The following is a 16,499-nucleotide window of genomic DNA, read 5'->3' as shown; positions in this document are numbered from 1 at the left end:
AGTAATCAAATGATTACCTATTTAGTCTCTCCCAGTTTAATTTGCACCGCACTGATCAGTGGGTTGTGCAGGTACTTAGTTGTTTGGCTTCCTATATCCTTACTGTATGGTGTACACTGACTGAACGATTATCGGTCAAAGTCCCCATCTTTTTGTGATATTATTTAAATAGAGTATAACGCATGGGGAAAAAATGGATATGCGTATCATAAGGATTACATAGCTGCCGGCTGCTGATGTGTTTATACTGTCAAAAAAACACATATTATCTTCATTAAAAATAACAGTTAGTAATTTAAGTGGTTTTATTTTACATACGACTGCATTCTTTTCAATTTCTGAATGTTTACTCCAGCTGTTAGACACCAGTCTGACTGGAAAGACTTTATTATATAGCAGGTAAATTTTTAAACAATTTTCTTTTATTTTACTATTTTATTAATTCCTTGTCTTTTATTATTTTATGAGCTTGTCTTGAGCAATTGCTTGAGGACTTTAAACAATGTTTCATAAGAAGTTATTAATTGCTTAATGCCATTGTTTTGATGTAATATTTATCTAAATTTAGACTGTGTCAAAGTGATATGATACTAAACTTTTAAAATGATATGTAGATATGGGCCTCCATGCCCATAGCTTATACCGTATATGATATGATATGGATGGAGGGTGGTGGGGCTCACATCGATATTTTTTCAGGGGGCCCAGCACTCTCTAGCTATAGCCCTGGGTCTCAGACCATTGTTTTGGTTTGCACCTGAGTCCAATGTTGTGTTCTTACCCGCACAAATGAACAATCACCAAAAAGGTAAACACACCAGGGTATGACACCAGGACTAAACACGGCATATGTGTACAAGGCCAGTACTCACACTGAACATCCAGGAGGACAGATGAGGTGTGATCTCCGTGCTGGTTTTGAGCTCTACAGTAGTATAGACCACTGTGTGTAGAATCAGTGGTGTTGATGGTGAGATGGTTTCCGGTTCCTATCTGCTCTCCGTTCTCTCTGTACCAGGTGTAGTTCAGCACTGCTGGGTTTGCATCACTGCTGCATCTCAGAGACACTGAACTGCCCAAAAGCACTGAAGCAGATGGAGACGCTGATACTGACGTGTTTCTAGGACCATCTGAGGGAGGAAATGCAGAATTAAGCAGGGGATTTAGTGTAGTGGTGGTTCCACCACTTGATGTAAGCACTACAGCAAACAAATTACAAGTTACAGAATTCCAGAAAATTAGAATTTTTATATATCCGCATAAATATGGCCTAAAACGTCACCAGATTTTCACAAAAGTCCTAAAAGTAGATAAAGAGAACCCCAACAAATGAGTCAAAAATATTATAATTGGTCATTTATTTATTGAGGAAAATTATCCAATATTTCAAAACTGTGAGTGGCAAAAGTATGTGAACTGTTAGGATTAGTAGTTAATTTGAAGGTGGAAATTAGAATCAGGTGTTTTCAATCAATGGGATGACAATCAGGTGTCAGAGTGAGCGCCCTGTTTTATTTAAAGCACAGGGATCTATCAGAGTCAGATCTTCACAACATGTTTGTGGAAGTGTATCAAAGCACGAACAACAGCGATTTCTGAGGACCTCAGAAAAAGTTGTTGATGCTCATCAGGCTGGAAAAGGTTACAAAACTATCTCAACATACAAAACAACCCATTTACTTCTGGGTAGGTGTTGGCACTGGTTGGTACAGGTGGGTGTACCAATCCTGAAAGAGTGGACAATGTAGACTTCCGGACTGAGGCCGCAAATGCGACATGACTGCTTGGTTTGGAGGCAAACTGGGAGCTAGACATTGGATTGTCGTCAGCCATGAGGAACAAGGGGTCATTGGGGTGGCACGTAGCTGGATTTGTGGAAACCGTGACATGGATCAGGGAGGGCAGAAGACAGGATTTGGTGATAGGGGAGCCTATCATCATATGGTTAGTTAGGTCAGTCTTAGAGTGCTTACAAAAGTGATTTGGTGGTTATCTAGAGTTATATTAGACATGGTAAGATCATAATCAGAATTAGAGGAAAGTGAGTTGCAAGTGAAGTCCCCCGGACCTTAGAAAACCATAAAACGCATGGGGAAAATGGTTTTTTAAAAATGCCATTTTTTTATGGAAAAGGAGTTCTCAAGCAAGCACATGAACGCAGTTCCATGGGAGGATGTTACGTTGATGATTTTCGCTTGGTTGGGATAAAACATGATTTCAAAAAATAGTCCCCACTAAAATGTGCATCTTGGCAAAAAGTGATTAAAAGTCAAATGAAAATTTATGGCAGGACAATCAGTATTCAGCAGTTGAATGCTGAATTGAAAGAAACCTGAAAGAGCTCTGGTTATAGGAGGCTCTATCTTAAGGCATGTGAAATTAGCTAGGCCTTTAGGGGCTCCAGCAGCTTTAATTAGGTGTACACCAGGAGCCAGGGTGCCGGACATAGCAGGTAATCTTAGGGTCTTAGACAAACACACGTTTACACAGATAGTTATTCATATACAGTGAGGGAAAGAAGTATTTGATCTCCTGCTGATTTTGTACGTTTGTCCACTGACAAAGAAATGATCAGTCTATAATTTTAATGGTAGATTAATTTGAACAGTGAGAGACAGAATAACAACAAAACAATCCAGAAAAACGCATGTCAAAAATTTTATGAATTGATTTGCATTTTAATGAGGGAAATAAGTATTTGACCCCCTCTCAATCAGAAAGATTTCTGGCTCCCAGGTGCCTTTTATACAGGTAACGAGCTGAGATTAGGAGCACACTCTTAAAGGGAGTGCTCCTAATCTTAGCTTGTTACCTGTATAAAAGACACCTGTCCACAGAAGCAATCAATCAATCAGATTACAAACTCTCCACCATGGCCAAGACCAAAGAGCTCTCCAAGGATGTCAGGGACAAGATTGTAGACCTACACAAGTCTGGAATGGGCTACAAGACCATTGCCAAGCAGCTTGGTGTGAAGGGGACAACAGTTGGTGCGATTATTCGCAAATGGAAGAAACACAAAAGAACTGTCAGTCTCCCTCGGCCTGGGGCTCCATGCAAGATCTCACCTCGTGGAGTTGCATTGATCATGAGAACAGTGAGGAATCAGCCCAGAACTACACGGGAGGATCCTGTCAATGATCTCAAGGCAGCTGGAACCATAGTCACCAAGAAAACAATCGGTAACACACTACGCCGTGAAGGACTGAAATTCTGCAGCGCGCGCAAGGTCCGCTGCTCAAGAAAGCACATATACATGCCCGTCTGAAGTTTGCCACTGAACATCTGAATGATTCAGAGGACAACTGGGTGAAAGTGTTGTGGTCAGATGAGAAGAAAATGGAGCTCTTTGGCATCAACTCAACTCGCCGTGTTTGGAGGAGGAGGAATGCTGCCTATGACCCCTGGAACACCATCCCCACCGTCAAACATGGAGGGGGAAACATTATGCTTTGGGGGTGTTTTTCTGCTAAGGGGACAGGACAACTTCACCGCATCAAAGGGACGATGGACGGGGCCATGTACCGACAAATCTTGGGTGAGAACCTCCTTCCCTCAGACAGGGCATTGACAACGGGTCGTGGATGGGTATTCCAGCATGACAATGACCCAAAACACACGGCCAAGGCAACAAAGGAGTGGCTCAAGAAGAAGCACATTAAGGTCCTGGAGTGGCCTAGCCAGTCTCCAGACCTTAATCCCATAGAAAATCTGTGGAGGGAGCTGAAGGTTCGAGTTGCCAAACGTCAGCCTCGAAACCTTAATGACTTGGAGAAGATCTGCAAAGAGGAGTGGGACAAAATCCCTCCTGAGATGTGTGCAAACCTGGTGGCCAACTACAAGAAACGTCTGACCTCTGTGATTGCAACGAGGGTTTTGCCACCAAGTACTAAGTCATGTTTTGCAGAGGGGTCAAATACTTATTTTCCTCATTCAAATGCACATCAATTTATAACATTTTTGACATGCGTTTTTCTGGATTTTTTTGTTGTTATTCTGTCTCTCACTGTTCAAATAAATCTACCATTAAAATTATAGACGGATCATTTCTTTGTCAGTGGGCAAACGTACAAAATCAGCAGGGGATCAAATACTTTTTTCCCTCACTGTAGGAGCTAATGATATACACCTTCGTCAGTCAGAGGTTACTAAGAGTAACGTTGTAGAGGTGTGTAAATTAGTGAAGGTGATGTCCGATGCAGCAGTATGCTCTGGCCCCATCCCAATGTAGCATGGCGATGTAGCTTACAGCAATTATGGTCGGTAAACTGCTGGATGTCCAGGTGGTGCTCCGAAAACAATGTGGGCTTTATAGATAATTGGAGTAGTTTTGAGGGCAAGGGTGGCCTGTTAGGGCGGGACAGTATCCATCCCACTCGGGAAGGTGCTGCTCTCATTTCTTGCAGCATAGCACATAGTCTCAGAACAGGCCTAATTAATCTGTGACAATCCAGAGCCAAAGCCAGGGAGCAGACAAGCAGGCTAAACCGACCGTCTGCCAGCTGCACTGAGTCCTCACCTAGGTTCCACAATATCCAGACTGTGTCTGTTCCCCGAGATAAACATAAAGGTAGAAATATTCAAAAAGTTTGTTTTATTAACCTAATTAACATAAAATGAGATCATACTGAAAGCACAGCTAACACCTTTGATCTGAAGCTAGGACTGTTAAATATTATATCTCTTACATCTAAAGCAGTTATTATTAATGAAACTGTTACTGATCAGGAGTTTAATATAATGTGTTTAACAGAAATATGGATTAAACCAAATGAGTACACAGCACTAAATGAAGCCAGTCCTCCTGGATACAGTTATATACATCAGCCCCGTTCAACTGGTAGAGGAGGAGGTGTCACATGAGCTAAGGAGGATAGCAGCTTCTGGTGGAATGAATGAGGCTCCACTAGATGACACAGAAATAACTCTCAAGAGACTATGACGTGGCAATATGTCATCCAGGGAAACTCTGGAGTGGTATGAAGGGAGAGCTGATGGAGGGGCAAGAGTAGAATAGGAGTTGAGCGAATTAGATTTTTTCCAGAGATGAAACTCTCTTGTCCAGTCTATTGATGGAGGCCTTAACTTTGAAGAGCGCTCTGAGCATGGGGTTTGGTGTGTCCTGCGGCCTGTGTGGGGTTTTTTGGCTGAAGTATGTGGTGTCAGAGTGGTATGAGTCTGAAGATGGGAGAAGGAAGGTAAACAAATCTTCATGGGATAAACCAGTTGAAGGGGTGATGTTATGGTTGAACAAGTTTTCCAAAATCCTAGATACTAGCCAATCGTGAATCAAAGCATGATGTTGGGCCAGTCGAGCACTCCGGCATTTGGAGGGGAGAGATGACAGAGGGTCCGCTATGGCTGGTAGAGTCTCTGCCTCGAGTTCTGGATTGGAGGGATAGAACCTTGTTGATGTCAAGGTGAGACATGCTACCAAGGGTCGGTAGGGAAGCTAGTAGCAGGGAGGATGTAAAATCTCTTCGCACACACAGAGGCTGTAGCTGGAGTGTTGGGATAATAAAGGTTTACAGAGATGGAGAAGCATGATTGATAGGCTGCAGGACCGGCATCGAGGGAACCTATCGGCGCACAGAGAGACTTTCATGGCTGAATTTGACATTAAACATGAAGAGGAAATTGTGAGTTTCTCTACTGACCCCATGTGCAAATAGTTTGGGAACCATTCACATTAAAAATCACCAACTAATACCAAAAACACCATATTACCCAACTGGAAAGACAACCAAACTATCCTTAAGACACGGATTTAACCTCTTTACTGATCATTTAAACTAATAATTTGGCCATGACTTATTTTCTGGTGGTTCTCTTTTTGTATGTCCAGAACTCCCCAGTCCACTTGTCCACTAGACTAACGCTTTTCCAATGTGTCCTCACCATCACCAGCCTTCTATATTATAGGTACTAACCTGTAGTATTACATTCTAGATTTAGACTTTTATAAGAAATAACAACATGGATGTAGAGTGTTGCATGAATCTCTGGGTTTCCTGAAGGAAGCCAAGTCCACAATACAATGAATTTGTGTCAAATCCCCCCTTTTTATAGACAAACGATTACTTAATCTGCTCAGTATTAACACACTTATGATTTTTCATGTTCCTCACTTTGTCTGATGGTTTCTGAATAAATGGAGGATTAACTAGTTGGAGTCTCATTATTACTACAAATATTCTTATATACAAGTCAAGGCCAGTACTCACACTGAACATCCAGGAGGACAGATGAGGTGTGATCTCCGTGCTGGTTTTGAGCTCTACAGTAGTATAGACCACTGTGTGTAGAATCAGTGGTGTTGATGGTGAAATGGTTTCCGGTTCCTATCTGCTCTCCGTTCTCTCTGTACCAGGTGTAGTTCAGCACTGCTGGGTTTGCATCACTGCTGCATCTCAGAGACACTGAACTGCCCAAAAGCACTGAAGCAGATGGAGACGCTGATACTGACGTGTTTCTAGGACCATCTAAAGGAGGAAGAACAGGATTTAGGAGACTCCATGAATCATTAAAAGTGTAGTGAATGTGAAGTGATTAATCAGCACTCACACAGAACATGTAGTATAAAAGATCTCTGTGCTGATTCGTTCCTGTTCTGGAGCTGGTAGGTGGCAGTGCAGGTGAAATTGAGTCCATGATGAAGGTGAGTAGCGGTGAAGTTCAGCTGAGAGGAGCTGAAGCTGGTGTTGTGGTTCTGCTGCTGTCTCCTCTCCTCAGGCAGGAAGTTCCATGTAAAAGTGGGTGGCTTTAAGAGACATGGAGGAGCTGGAGCAGAGCAAATGAGACTCACTGAAGTTCCCTCCACCAGCTCATTTTGGTCCTCCACCTCCCCCTGATCCTCCTTATACAGTGTTATTGAGGGTGTGATTGGAGAGTCTGAGATAAACACACAGTATCACATTAGAGATGAGTTTTAAATGTGTTCCAGTGCATCATTAGTGTAATTACAGTTACACTGTACACACACACTGCTGCAGATCTCACCTCCCACTCTTACAGACACTGATGGTCTATAATTGTATTTCAGTCTTCCTGAAGTTTCAAATCTAAAGTAATAATCTCCACGGTCACTCTGTCTGATGTTGTAGAAGACGGTGGTGCAGTTCTTCATGCGGAGGTCTCCTATAAGTTTCCCTTCAATCTGATTCCCTTCAGTTTCTTTAGAGTTAAAGACTCTGTTATAGTAATGACTTGTGCCGTCTTTTAACCAGATTCCTGTAAGATCTGTCTGGAGGTCTCCATCATATTGTTCTTCAATCTCATAACTGCAGGGTATGAGAACACAGAGTCCTCTCACAGCTTCTACACTCTCTGGTAGACTGATGGAGAATTCTCTACACAAAACACCTGCACACACACACACACACACACACACACACACACACACACACACACACACACACACACACACAACAAAATCATTACTACAGCAAGATACACACAAAATCTGTAATCTATAAATTACTCAATTTATTAAACTACCTTAACAATTGAAATACAAAATTAAAATGATTACTGCAGTAACAAAGAACACAAAATCATTACTACAGTAACACACACACACGCACACACACACACACACACACACACACACACACACACACACACACAGCAATATAATTACTCAAGTAACACATACAACACAAAATCATTGCAACAGTAAGTTTCAAGATTCAAGATCTCTGTCATTGGAATTCCTGTGCTGTTCTCTCAGTAAAAATTCTTAGAAGAAGATCTCACCCTACCTCACCGAACAGGATCCACAGATACTACTCCAGGCTCTTCTTATCTCAAAACTGGACTTCTGCAACGCACTACTCTCGGGCCTCCCAGCTATCTCCATCAAATCCCTTCAAATGATTCAGAATGCAGCAGCACGCCTCGCCTTTAACCAGCCCAAAAGGACCCATGTCACACTCCTCTTCATCTCCCTCCACTGACTTCCTGTAGGCACCTGTATCAAATTCAAGGCCTTGATGCTCACGTACAAGACAGCACCCCCGTACCTCAACACTCTCCTTGAGGTTCATGTTCCCTCACATAATCTGCGAATGGTTAACGTTTGATGCTTAGTAGTGCCTACTCAGTGTGGCTCAAGGTCCCTTTCCAGAACTTTCTAATTCACTGTCCCTCACTGGTGGAACGAGCTTCCAACCAATCCGGGCCGCAGAATCTGTCACTATTTCCAAAAAACAGCTAAAGACCCACCTCTTCCGTGAGCACTTAACTAACTCCTAACCTGCGAACCCTCTACTCTGTGCACTTTGCTTCTCTAGAACACAATTATAACTCTTGTATGGTAGCACTACTTGTATTTCTCTGCTTGACATATCGCTTTGCTTGTATTTCCTCATTTGTAAGTTGTGTCATGTATCAGGAAACTCTGGACTCCAGTTCCCATCAGCCACTGCACTGCACTACATGTCATATGACCACCTGCACCTGATTCACGTTCTGTTAATGAGCACTCTTGTGTATATATAGTCATTGTCTGCACTGTTTCTCTGTCTTTTGTTGTCTTAGACGGCTGTCTTCTATGCCACGGTGTTATGCCAAGTTGTCTTCGTGGCTTTGTTTTGTTGTATGTTTGTTTGTTTAATATACTGTTTTGTTATCTGTGATTGCTTCTGCCTCAACCTTGGTCTGTGACAAGTTGCCTTGGATAAAACTGTCTGCTAAATGAATAAATGTAAATGTACAAAGACAAGACATAAAGAAGGCAGTAAACAAAATCTACAAATAACAGACAGCTAATACTAGTAACAAAGAAATCACAATAAATAGCCAACAATATAATAAAAATGCAAAATACAGTTTGTACAGCCAGTTGCCTGCACTGGCCGTACATTGCACTGTGATAGCAGTTTGTTATGTATGTATGTATGTATGTGTGTAACCAAGGGAAAAGTTACTTGGAGAGTGAGGAGTGAGTCCTTAAGTGATTGAGGATGTGAGTTGAGGGAGAAGGTATCTCTCTCTGGATTGGATATCCTTGACTATCAGTCTGGTAAACACTGGAAAAAAAGCTGTTGTGATAGTGCTTGTAGTGAGCTTTGATACTTTCTGGTCTGTGGTGTCTGAAGTGGTAACCTGAGATCTTCCACATGAACAGAGAGTGGCCTCGGTGTTGGGGGTCTTTGAGATTGACCCTAGCTTTGTTCCGGCAGCAGTGGGTGAATCTGGAGTGTCTATCGAGGGGAGATGTGATCCTATGAGTCTCTCAGCCATCATGATGACCCTCTGTAGGGCCTTCCTCTCCTTCAGTTAGGTGTTCCCAAACCACACTGTGATGCCTTGGGGGAGAATGCTCTCTACTAAAACTATGTAGGCCTAGGTAAGATGGCTGTGGAGCTGATCGTAGGATAAGCTCCTTGGTTTTGGCTGTGCTTAGGACAAGGTTGTTCTCCTCTGCATAACTGATTGTGTAGGCCACAGTTTGTCACGTCCCTTTATTAGCCCAAGGATGGTTGTATCATCTGCAAATTTGAATATGTGATTATGCTTGTAACTGGTTGAACAATCATGTGTATAACAAGTAAAGTTTTGGACTTAGGCAAAAGCCCTGAGGAGCTTCTGTGCTTATTGTTAGTTCAGATGAAACATTATTGCCTAGCCTCACCACCTGCATTCTTTCGGTCAGAAGGTCTATAGTACGTATAATGAGGTCGCAAGTTTCACGACATGCTGCAGTGGTCTGAATGTGTCCACAACAACTGCTCACTTTTTTAGAGGCTCAGTCCTGGAGAGGGAGAAGAAGCGAGTGTATCTTCATCTTGAACCCAGGTTTTATATCATATAAACAGAACAGACAGACTTTCAAGGAGAGGTGTGACTTACAGTTCTCCACATAGTCTAAAATTCAGGATGAGCCCTTCATTTTAATCAGATCCAATGTAACAAGTAACTTGCTACTGGAATAGTCTTATCGTCAGATACTTTATTATTCTTATTCAAGTAATTATTAACAGTATTACTTTCACTGTTACTTGAGTAATTATTTTTATATGTTGTTTTACTTGTACTTGAGTAAAATATTGGCTACTCTACCCACCTCCGATTACTATAGCAGTAGTGCAATGTATTTTGACATCTGGATGGAAAAGTAATATACTACTCATATATGGTACATATGTTTTGAGATTACAATGATTAAAATCTCCCAGTACAATAAAAGCAGCATCGGGTATGTGTTGTCGTATTTACTGATCATATTATAAAGTTTTTTCAGTGCTATTCCATGTGAGCTTAGTACCTTGATATCTGTACACTAGGATTGTTTGATGAGGACAGCAGTCCCTCGACTCAGAGTTTTGCTGCACTCCTCTGTGTTGCATTCACATCTGTAGGCCATGTAGCCTGCCGGTGTAACGGCCCGATCAGGAATCTTCAGACTCAGCCAGGTTTCATAGAAACACAAATCTGTGCAGTCACTGACGTGCCGTTGTAGTGCGATCCTGCCAGAGATGTCCATTTTGTTTTCCAATTATTGAAAGTTCGCAAGGAAAATGTTCGGAAGTGTTAGCCTACCACAGCTGACCAAATGTCTGAAGTTGACCACCCTGCCTAACATGTATCCTGGTTGGGCTCTGGAAGCTAGGGAGTCCGGTGTGGTTGCTTTGTTTGGCTTCCTAACACCACCCCAAAGCAACTAAGAGAAACCATGGAGCTCAAAGTAAATGAAACTCAGCGGAAAGTCTGACTTCTCTGATGTATAGCAGGGTTTCTCGTTTATATATTTGTAGTGGTGATAGTCACAGGAAGGAGCAATACACACATACAAAGACTCAAAATTAAATGAAACTTTACCGAGCGTGTATCATGACTTCACACTACAGGGAGCACAAACACACACACAAACAGCACAACATTATTACTACAGTAACACACACAATACAAAATCATTACTTTAATAACACCCACACATACACAAACACAAAACATGAAATCATTACTACAGTAACAACACAAAATCATTACACACACAAACATGCATCATTACTTCAGTAACACACACACACAGCATTTATCTAAAGCTTGTAGAAATATTTACTCCAAATGTCTGGGTTATGCATGTAACCATGTTCCCTGAGAAGGGAACGAGATGTAGCGTTAAGCATAACAGTATGGGAGCACCCTTGTGCATGTGACCAGTATCTGAAGCTTGTGTAAAATCATGCCTCTATTTATAGGCCTGCCATGATCAGGTGACGTGGCAATTAAGTGCGTCGTGTGATATAAATATGGCACCTGTGAACCGCGCCGTCAGCCTCTTTTATCTGAAGCGAAGACGCAATTCACAGGCCTGCCCTGGTATGACAAAGCTACTCAAAGTCTCGTTCCCTTCTCAGGGAACAGGGTTACATGCGTAACCCAGATGTTCCCTTTCAAAGGGAACTCGACGTTGTGTTTAGCATAACAGTATGGGAACGAGAATACCCACTCCGTCATACCGAGGGTATGATCTGTTCAAAAAGACCCAAGCCCGAGGGTCACTGCAAGACATTTGAGCCCGGGGTGGAATGAATATCAAGTCTGTAATAACGAATGAATGTGTGTGGCGTAGTAGACCACGCTGCTGCAGCACATACATCCTGTAAGGATATCCCTTTGGACAAAGCCTTCGAGGAGGCGACCCCCCTAGTGGAATGAGCCCTTATGCCCAGTGGCATAGCGAGTCCGTGCACTTCATAAGCAATAGAGATTGCTTCCACTATCCAATTAGAGATGTGCTGCTTTGACACAGCATCACCTCTACCTCTACTGTCGCCACCAAAGCAGACCAGCAGCTGCTCTGACCTACACCACTGGCAGGAGCGGTCGACATAAGTACTGAGAGCCCTTCCTGGACACAGCAGGTGCATCCTGTCTTGTTCCAGTGGGAGGAAATGGAGGAGGGCAGAAAGCCTGCAACACCACAAGGTGGGCAGCCGATGTAGGCACCTTAGGAATATAATACGGCCTAGGATACAGGAAGGCCTTGGCTAATCCAGGGGCAAAGTCAAGGCAGGAAGGGGCAACAGGGAGAGCTTGTAGATTTCCTACTTGCTTGAGAGATGTCAGGGCCAGCAGAAGAGCTATCTTTAGAGTCAGTAGCTTCTCAGAGGCTGTCTCTAAGGGCTAAAAGGGGGCCCCTGACAGACCTTCCAGGACCACAGAAGGTCCAAGGAAGGTATGCGCGGCCTGCAGACAGGCCTCAGCTGCCTGACACCACAAGTGAACCTCGAAGTTAGAGGATCTTGCCCCGCAGTGGCGCCATCAACAGGGGCGTGGCTGGCCGAAATGGAGGCCATGTAAACCCTGATTGTAGAACCCTGCTGAGAAATGTCCTTGTAAGAAATCCAATACTGTAGCTATTGCGCAGTTCACTGGGTCTAGCTGGTGTTCCTCACACCACAAGACAATAAGCCACCACTTGAGTGCATACAATTTCCTTGTGGATGGTGCTCTAGAGTTTAACATGGTGAATCTATGAGCCGGTGCCCCTCAGGGACCAGACCCACAGTTTCCATAGTTCTGGCTGAGGGTGATAAATCAACCCTCCAGCTTAAGACAGTATATCCACTCTAAGGGCTCAAATGGGGCACTTGACAGACCTTCCATGACCACAGAAAGGTCCCAGGAAGGTATGCGTGGCCTGCAGATGGGCCTCAGCCACCTGACACCACACATAAACCTCGAAGTTAGAAGATGTTGCTCCACAGAGGCTCCATCAGCAGGGGCATGGCTGGCCGAAATGGCGGCCAAGTAAACCCTGATTGTAGGAGGAGCCCACCCCATGGAGAAACGTTCTTGTAAGGACTCCAGGACTGTAGCTATTGTGCAGTTCACTGGGTCTACAGTGAACCCCCAGCGGATGGGAATCTCCCAAGGAGTGCCATCTAGCAGGTATATTATCTCTGAGAACCATATTCAAGCTGATCAATAAGGTGCTACTAGCAGCAAACATAGACTGTCTTGGTGAACTCTCGCTTGAACTTGTGGGAGCAGAATGATCGGGGGAAAAGTGTACAGATGTGACCTTGGCCACATGTGCACCATAGCCTCCAGCCCTAACTGTGCAGGAGGATTGAGGGCAAACCACAGTGGGCCATGTGTTGTCTCCTTGGAGGTGAACACATGCTTAGCCAAACCTCTGCCATATGGACTCCACCACTTGTGGATGGAGCCAGCAATCCCTGGGTCTTCGCCCCTGCCCCAACAGGATGTCTGCCCCCACATTCCAGTTGCCCAGAGTGTACATTGCACTCACTGACAAAACTTTCCCTCTGGCCAGAGAAGAATAAGTTGCACCTGCCTGAACAGCGGGCATGGACATTATCCGCCCTGGTGGTCTCAATATATGAGACCACCGCTTGTTGCCTGTAAACAAATGGTGACCTCTCAATTGAGGAAGAAGGAATTTCAGTGCTAGAAATATGGTCCACATTTCTAGGCAATTTATACGTCGTTCCAGATGAGGGCCACTCCAGAGACTGTGAGCTGGACAGCTGTCTAAGACTGTGTGATGAAATGGGAGCAAGCCATAACACACTTCCTGAATACTCTCACTCATGTTTTTCTCTCTTGCTTATTCCTTCTTTTTTTCTCTCTCTCTTTTTTTTAAAGAAATAGAAAAATTCTGAGATTTTCAGAAAAGATAGTTTCTTTACACAAAAAACCGACATGCAGTCTTGCTGAAGATAATAAGGCTGATGGCACGGTTCACAGGTGCCATATTTATATCACGTGACGTGTTTAATTGCCACGTCACCTGATCATGGCAGGTCTATAAATAGAGGCATGGTTTTACACAAGCTTCAGATACCGGTTGGGCACGCAAGGGCGCTCCCATACTGTTATGCTAAACACAACATCAAATTCCCTTTGAAAGGGAACTGCAGTTGTGTTACAGAATCACACCAAACTGGTTCAGTTACTGCCGGAGTTTAACACACTTATGTTATCAGGTCAAACATTAAATATTAATTCTACACAAACCTTTACACAGAAAACAAACGATGATGAGTTTCTCTGCTGATTTCATCTCTCTGTTCAGGAAAGATCACCTGGAGAAGAAACTAACACACACACACACACACACACACACACACACACACACACAGAACTGTTAAAACCAGAGAAATGTGGCTCAGTTGGTAAAATACAGATTGAGTCTGAAATAAATCATATTTAGTATTAATTTTTTTCAAATTATGCATGATGTAATTTATAATCAGATCTGATTTCTGTTCAGTGCTCAATTTTATTATTTATTCTTTTTTGATTCTCTTTTAAATGTACTGCTGTTGGTTTGTACTGCTGTTGGAATGAGCTTCACAAATGTGAAAATAATCTCATTTATTCAGTGTTACTTTAATTTTGTCAGGCCATGTCCAATCCTCAAATGCATTTACCCAAATGCTTTCTCCTGTACAGAGGACAAATTATCTAGGGGTTTTATTGGATTCTACTATGATAAGGGCATTTCAGGGTCAATCCTATCAACAGTGAGCAAGATAAAGCTGGACCTGGGCATCCCCTCCAGTCTCTATGGGAGACTGTTGGCGTTTACAACAGCAGTAGCCAACATCATACAATTGAGCCTATTGCAAATGAAACCGTTTCGATGGTGGCTGAAAAGTTGGCTGTTTCGTCCAAGGACCAAACCTCTGAGAGTAATCAGTGTCACATGGCGATGCCTAGGTCCTCTGAGAATTTGCAGGAGTCCCTGGATTCTAGTCTCGGATCACACTCTAGGGGTGTCTCCTTATCACAAGATGGTAAATGACAGACGCCTCCCTCATGGGCTGGGGCACAGTCTTAGATGGCTGTCCAGCTCACAGTCTCTGGAACGGCCCTCATCTGGAGGGGAATATAAATTGCAACCAGTATGTGGGGTCAGACATCCTGTCAAGGCAGGGTCTGAGGCCTGGGGATTGGTTATTCCATCCACAAGTGGTGGAGTCCATATGGTGGAGGTTCGGCCAAGCGGAAGCGGATGTGTTCGCTTCCGAGGAGACAACACACTGCCCGCTGTGGTTTGCCCTCACTCCTCCCGCACCACTGGGGCTGGACGCCATGGTGTACACGTGGCTGAAGTCACTTCTGTACGCTTTTCCCCAGATTGCTCTGCTCTCACAAGTTCTAGCAAGAGTTTGCCAAGACCGTCTATGTCTGCTGCTAGTAGCACCTTACTGGCCATCTAGAATATGGTTCTCAGAGATAATATCCCTGTTAGACAGCACTCATTGGGAGATTCCTGTCCGCAGAGATATACTGTCTCAAGCCGGAGTTCTGATTTATCACCCTTGGCCAGAACTATATAAACTGTGGGTCTGGCCCCTGAGGGGCACCAGCTCAAAGATTCTGGTCTCACAACTGAGGTTGTAGAGATCATGTTGAATGCTAGAGCAACATTCACGAGGAAACTGTATGCAGTCAAGTAGAAACTTCTTGTCTTGTGGTGTGAGGAACGTTAGCTAGACCCAGTAAACTGCACAATAGCTACAGTCCTGGTGTTCTTACAAGAACCTTCTCAGCAGGCTTGGCTCCTTCTACATCAGGGTCTATGTGGCCACCATTTTGGCCAGCCAAGGCACTATTGATGGAGCCTCTGTGGTGGAACATCCTCTAACTTCAAGGTTTATGCATGGTGTCAGGCAGCTGAGGCACATCTGCAGAGCACGCATACCTTCCTGGGACCTTTATGTAGTTCTGGAAGGTCTGTCAGGTGCCCAATTTGAGCCCTTAGAGTCAGCCTCATGGACGTTTCTGACCCTAAAGGTGGCTCTTCTGCTGGCCCTGGCATCTCTCAAGCAAGTAGGAGATCTACGAGCTCTCTCTATTGCCCCTTCCTGCCTTGACTTTGCCCCAGATTAGCCAAGGCCTTCCTATAGCTTTGGTGGTGGTAGTAGAGGTGATGCTGTGTCAAAGTAGTGCATCTCTAATTGGATTGTGGAGATAATCTCTATTGCTTATAAGGTGAGTGGTCTTGCTATGCCTTCTCAAAGGCTTTGTCCAAAGGGCTATCATTACAGGATGTGTGTGCTGCTGCTGAGTGGTCTATGCCACACACATTCATTTGATATTACAGCCTGGATATACATTCCACCCCAGGCTCGAGTGTCCTGCAGTGACCCTCGAGCTCAGATGATTTGAACAGACCATGCCCTCAGTATGATGAAGTGAGTATTCTCGTTTCCACAGTATGTAGTTCACATCACGTTGAGTTTAATTCATTTAAACATTTCAAAATATGTTTTTTACTAGACACTAGGTCTAGTCAGGTTTTCTTGACAGGAGGCCATGCGCATCTGATTAACGTCTAACGTCATTAGAAAGTGACAATGTAATCAGCCGATCACGTTTTGACCATTTTGTGAAAACAATGTTTCTCAAGTCTTCAAGAAGGCTGTGATACTCCACTGACAGTGAGTACGAGCATAGTTTAACCATTAACTGGCCTGATTTATTAAATCACTCATTCTACACACAGCCAATCAAAA

General features: G+C 43.7%; 1 protein-coding gene across 2 annotated transcripts in view; it reads right to left on the bottom strand.

The window, feature by feature from the left end:
* The window catches only part of LOC108279481 (B-cell receptor CD22), a 127,390-nt gene that overhangs the window by 64,244 nt on the left and 46,647 nt on the right, over positions 1-16,499 (bottom strand). For both annotated transcript variants that reach the window (XM_053688408.1, XM_053688410.1), the window contains exons 4-6: positions 6,565-6,891; positions 6,225-6,482; positions 873-1,130 (exon numbers count right to left, since the gene is read on the bottom strand). In XM_053688408.1, the coding sequence (XP_053544383.1) occupies positions 873-1,130; positions 6,225-6,482; positions 6,565-6,891 (843 nt within the window). The remainder of the gene's footprint in view (positions 1-872; positions 1,131-6,224; positions 6,483-6,564; positions 6,892-16,499) is intronic.

Source organism: Ictalurus punctatus, chromosome 19 (assembly GCF_001660625.3).
Source record: "Ictalurus punctatus breed USDA103 chromosome 19, Coco_2.0, whole genome shotgun sequence".
NCBI lineage: Eukaryota > Metazoa > Chordata > Actinopteri > Siluriformes > Ictaluridae > Ictalurus > Ictalurus punctatus.
This window is presented reverse-complemented; position numbering and strand designations above follow the sequence as displayed.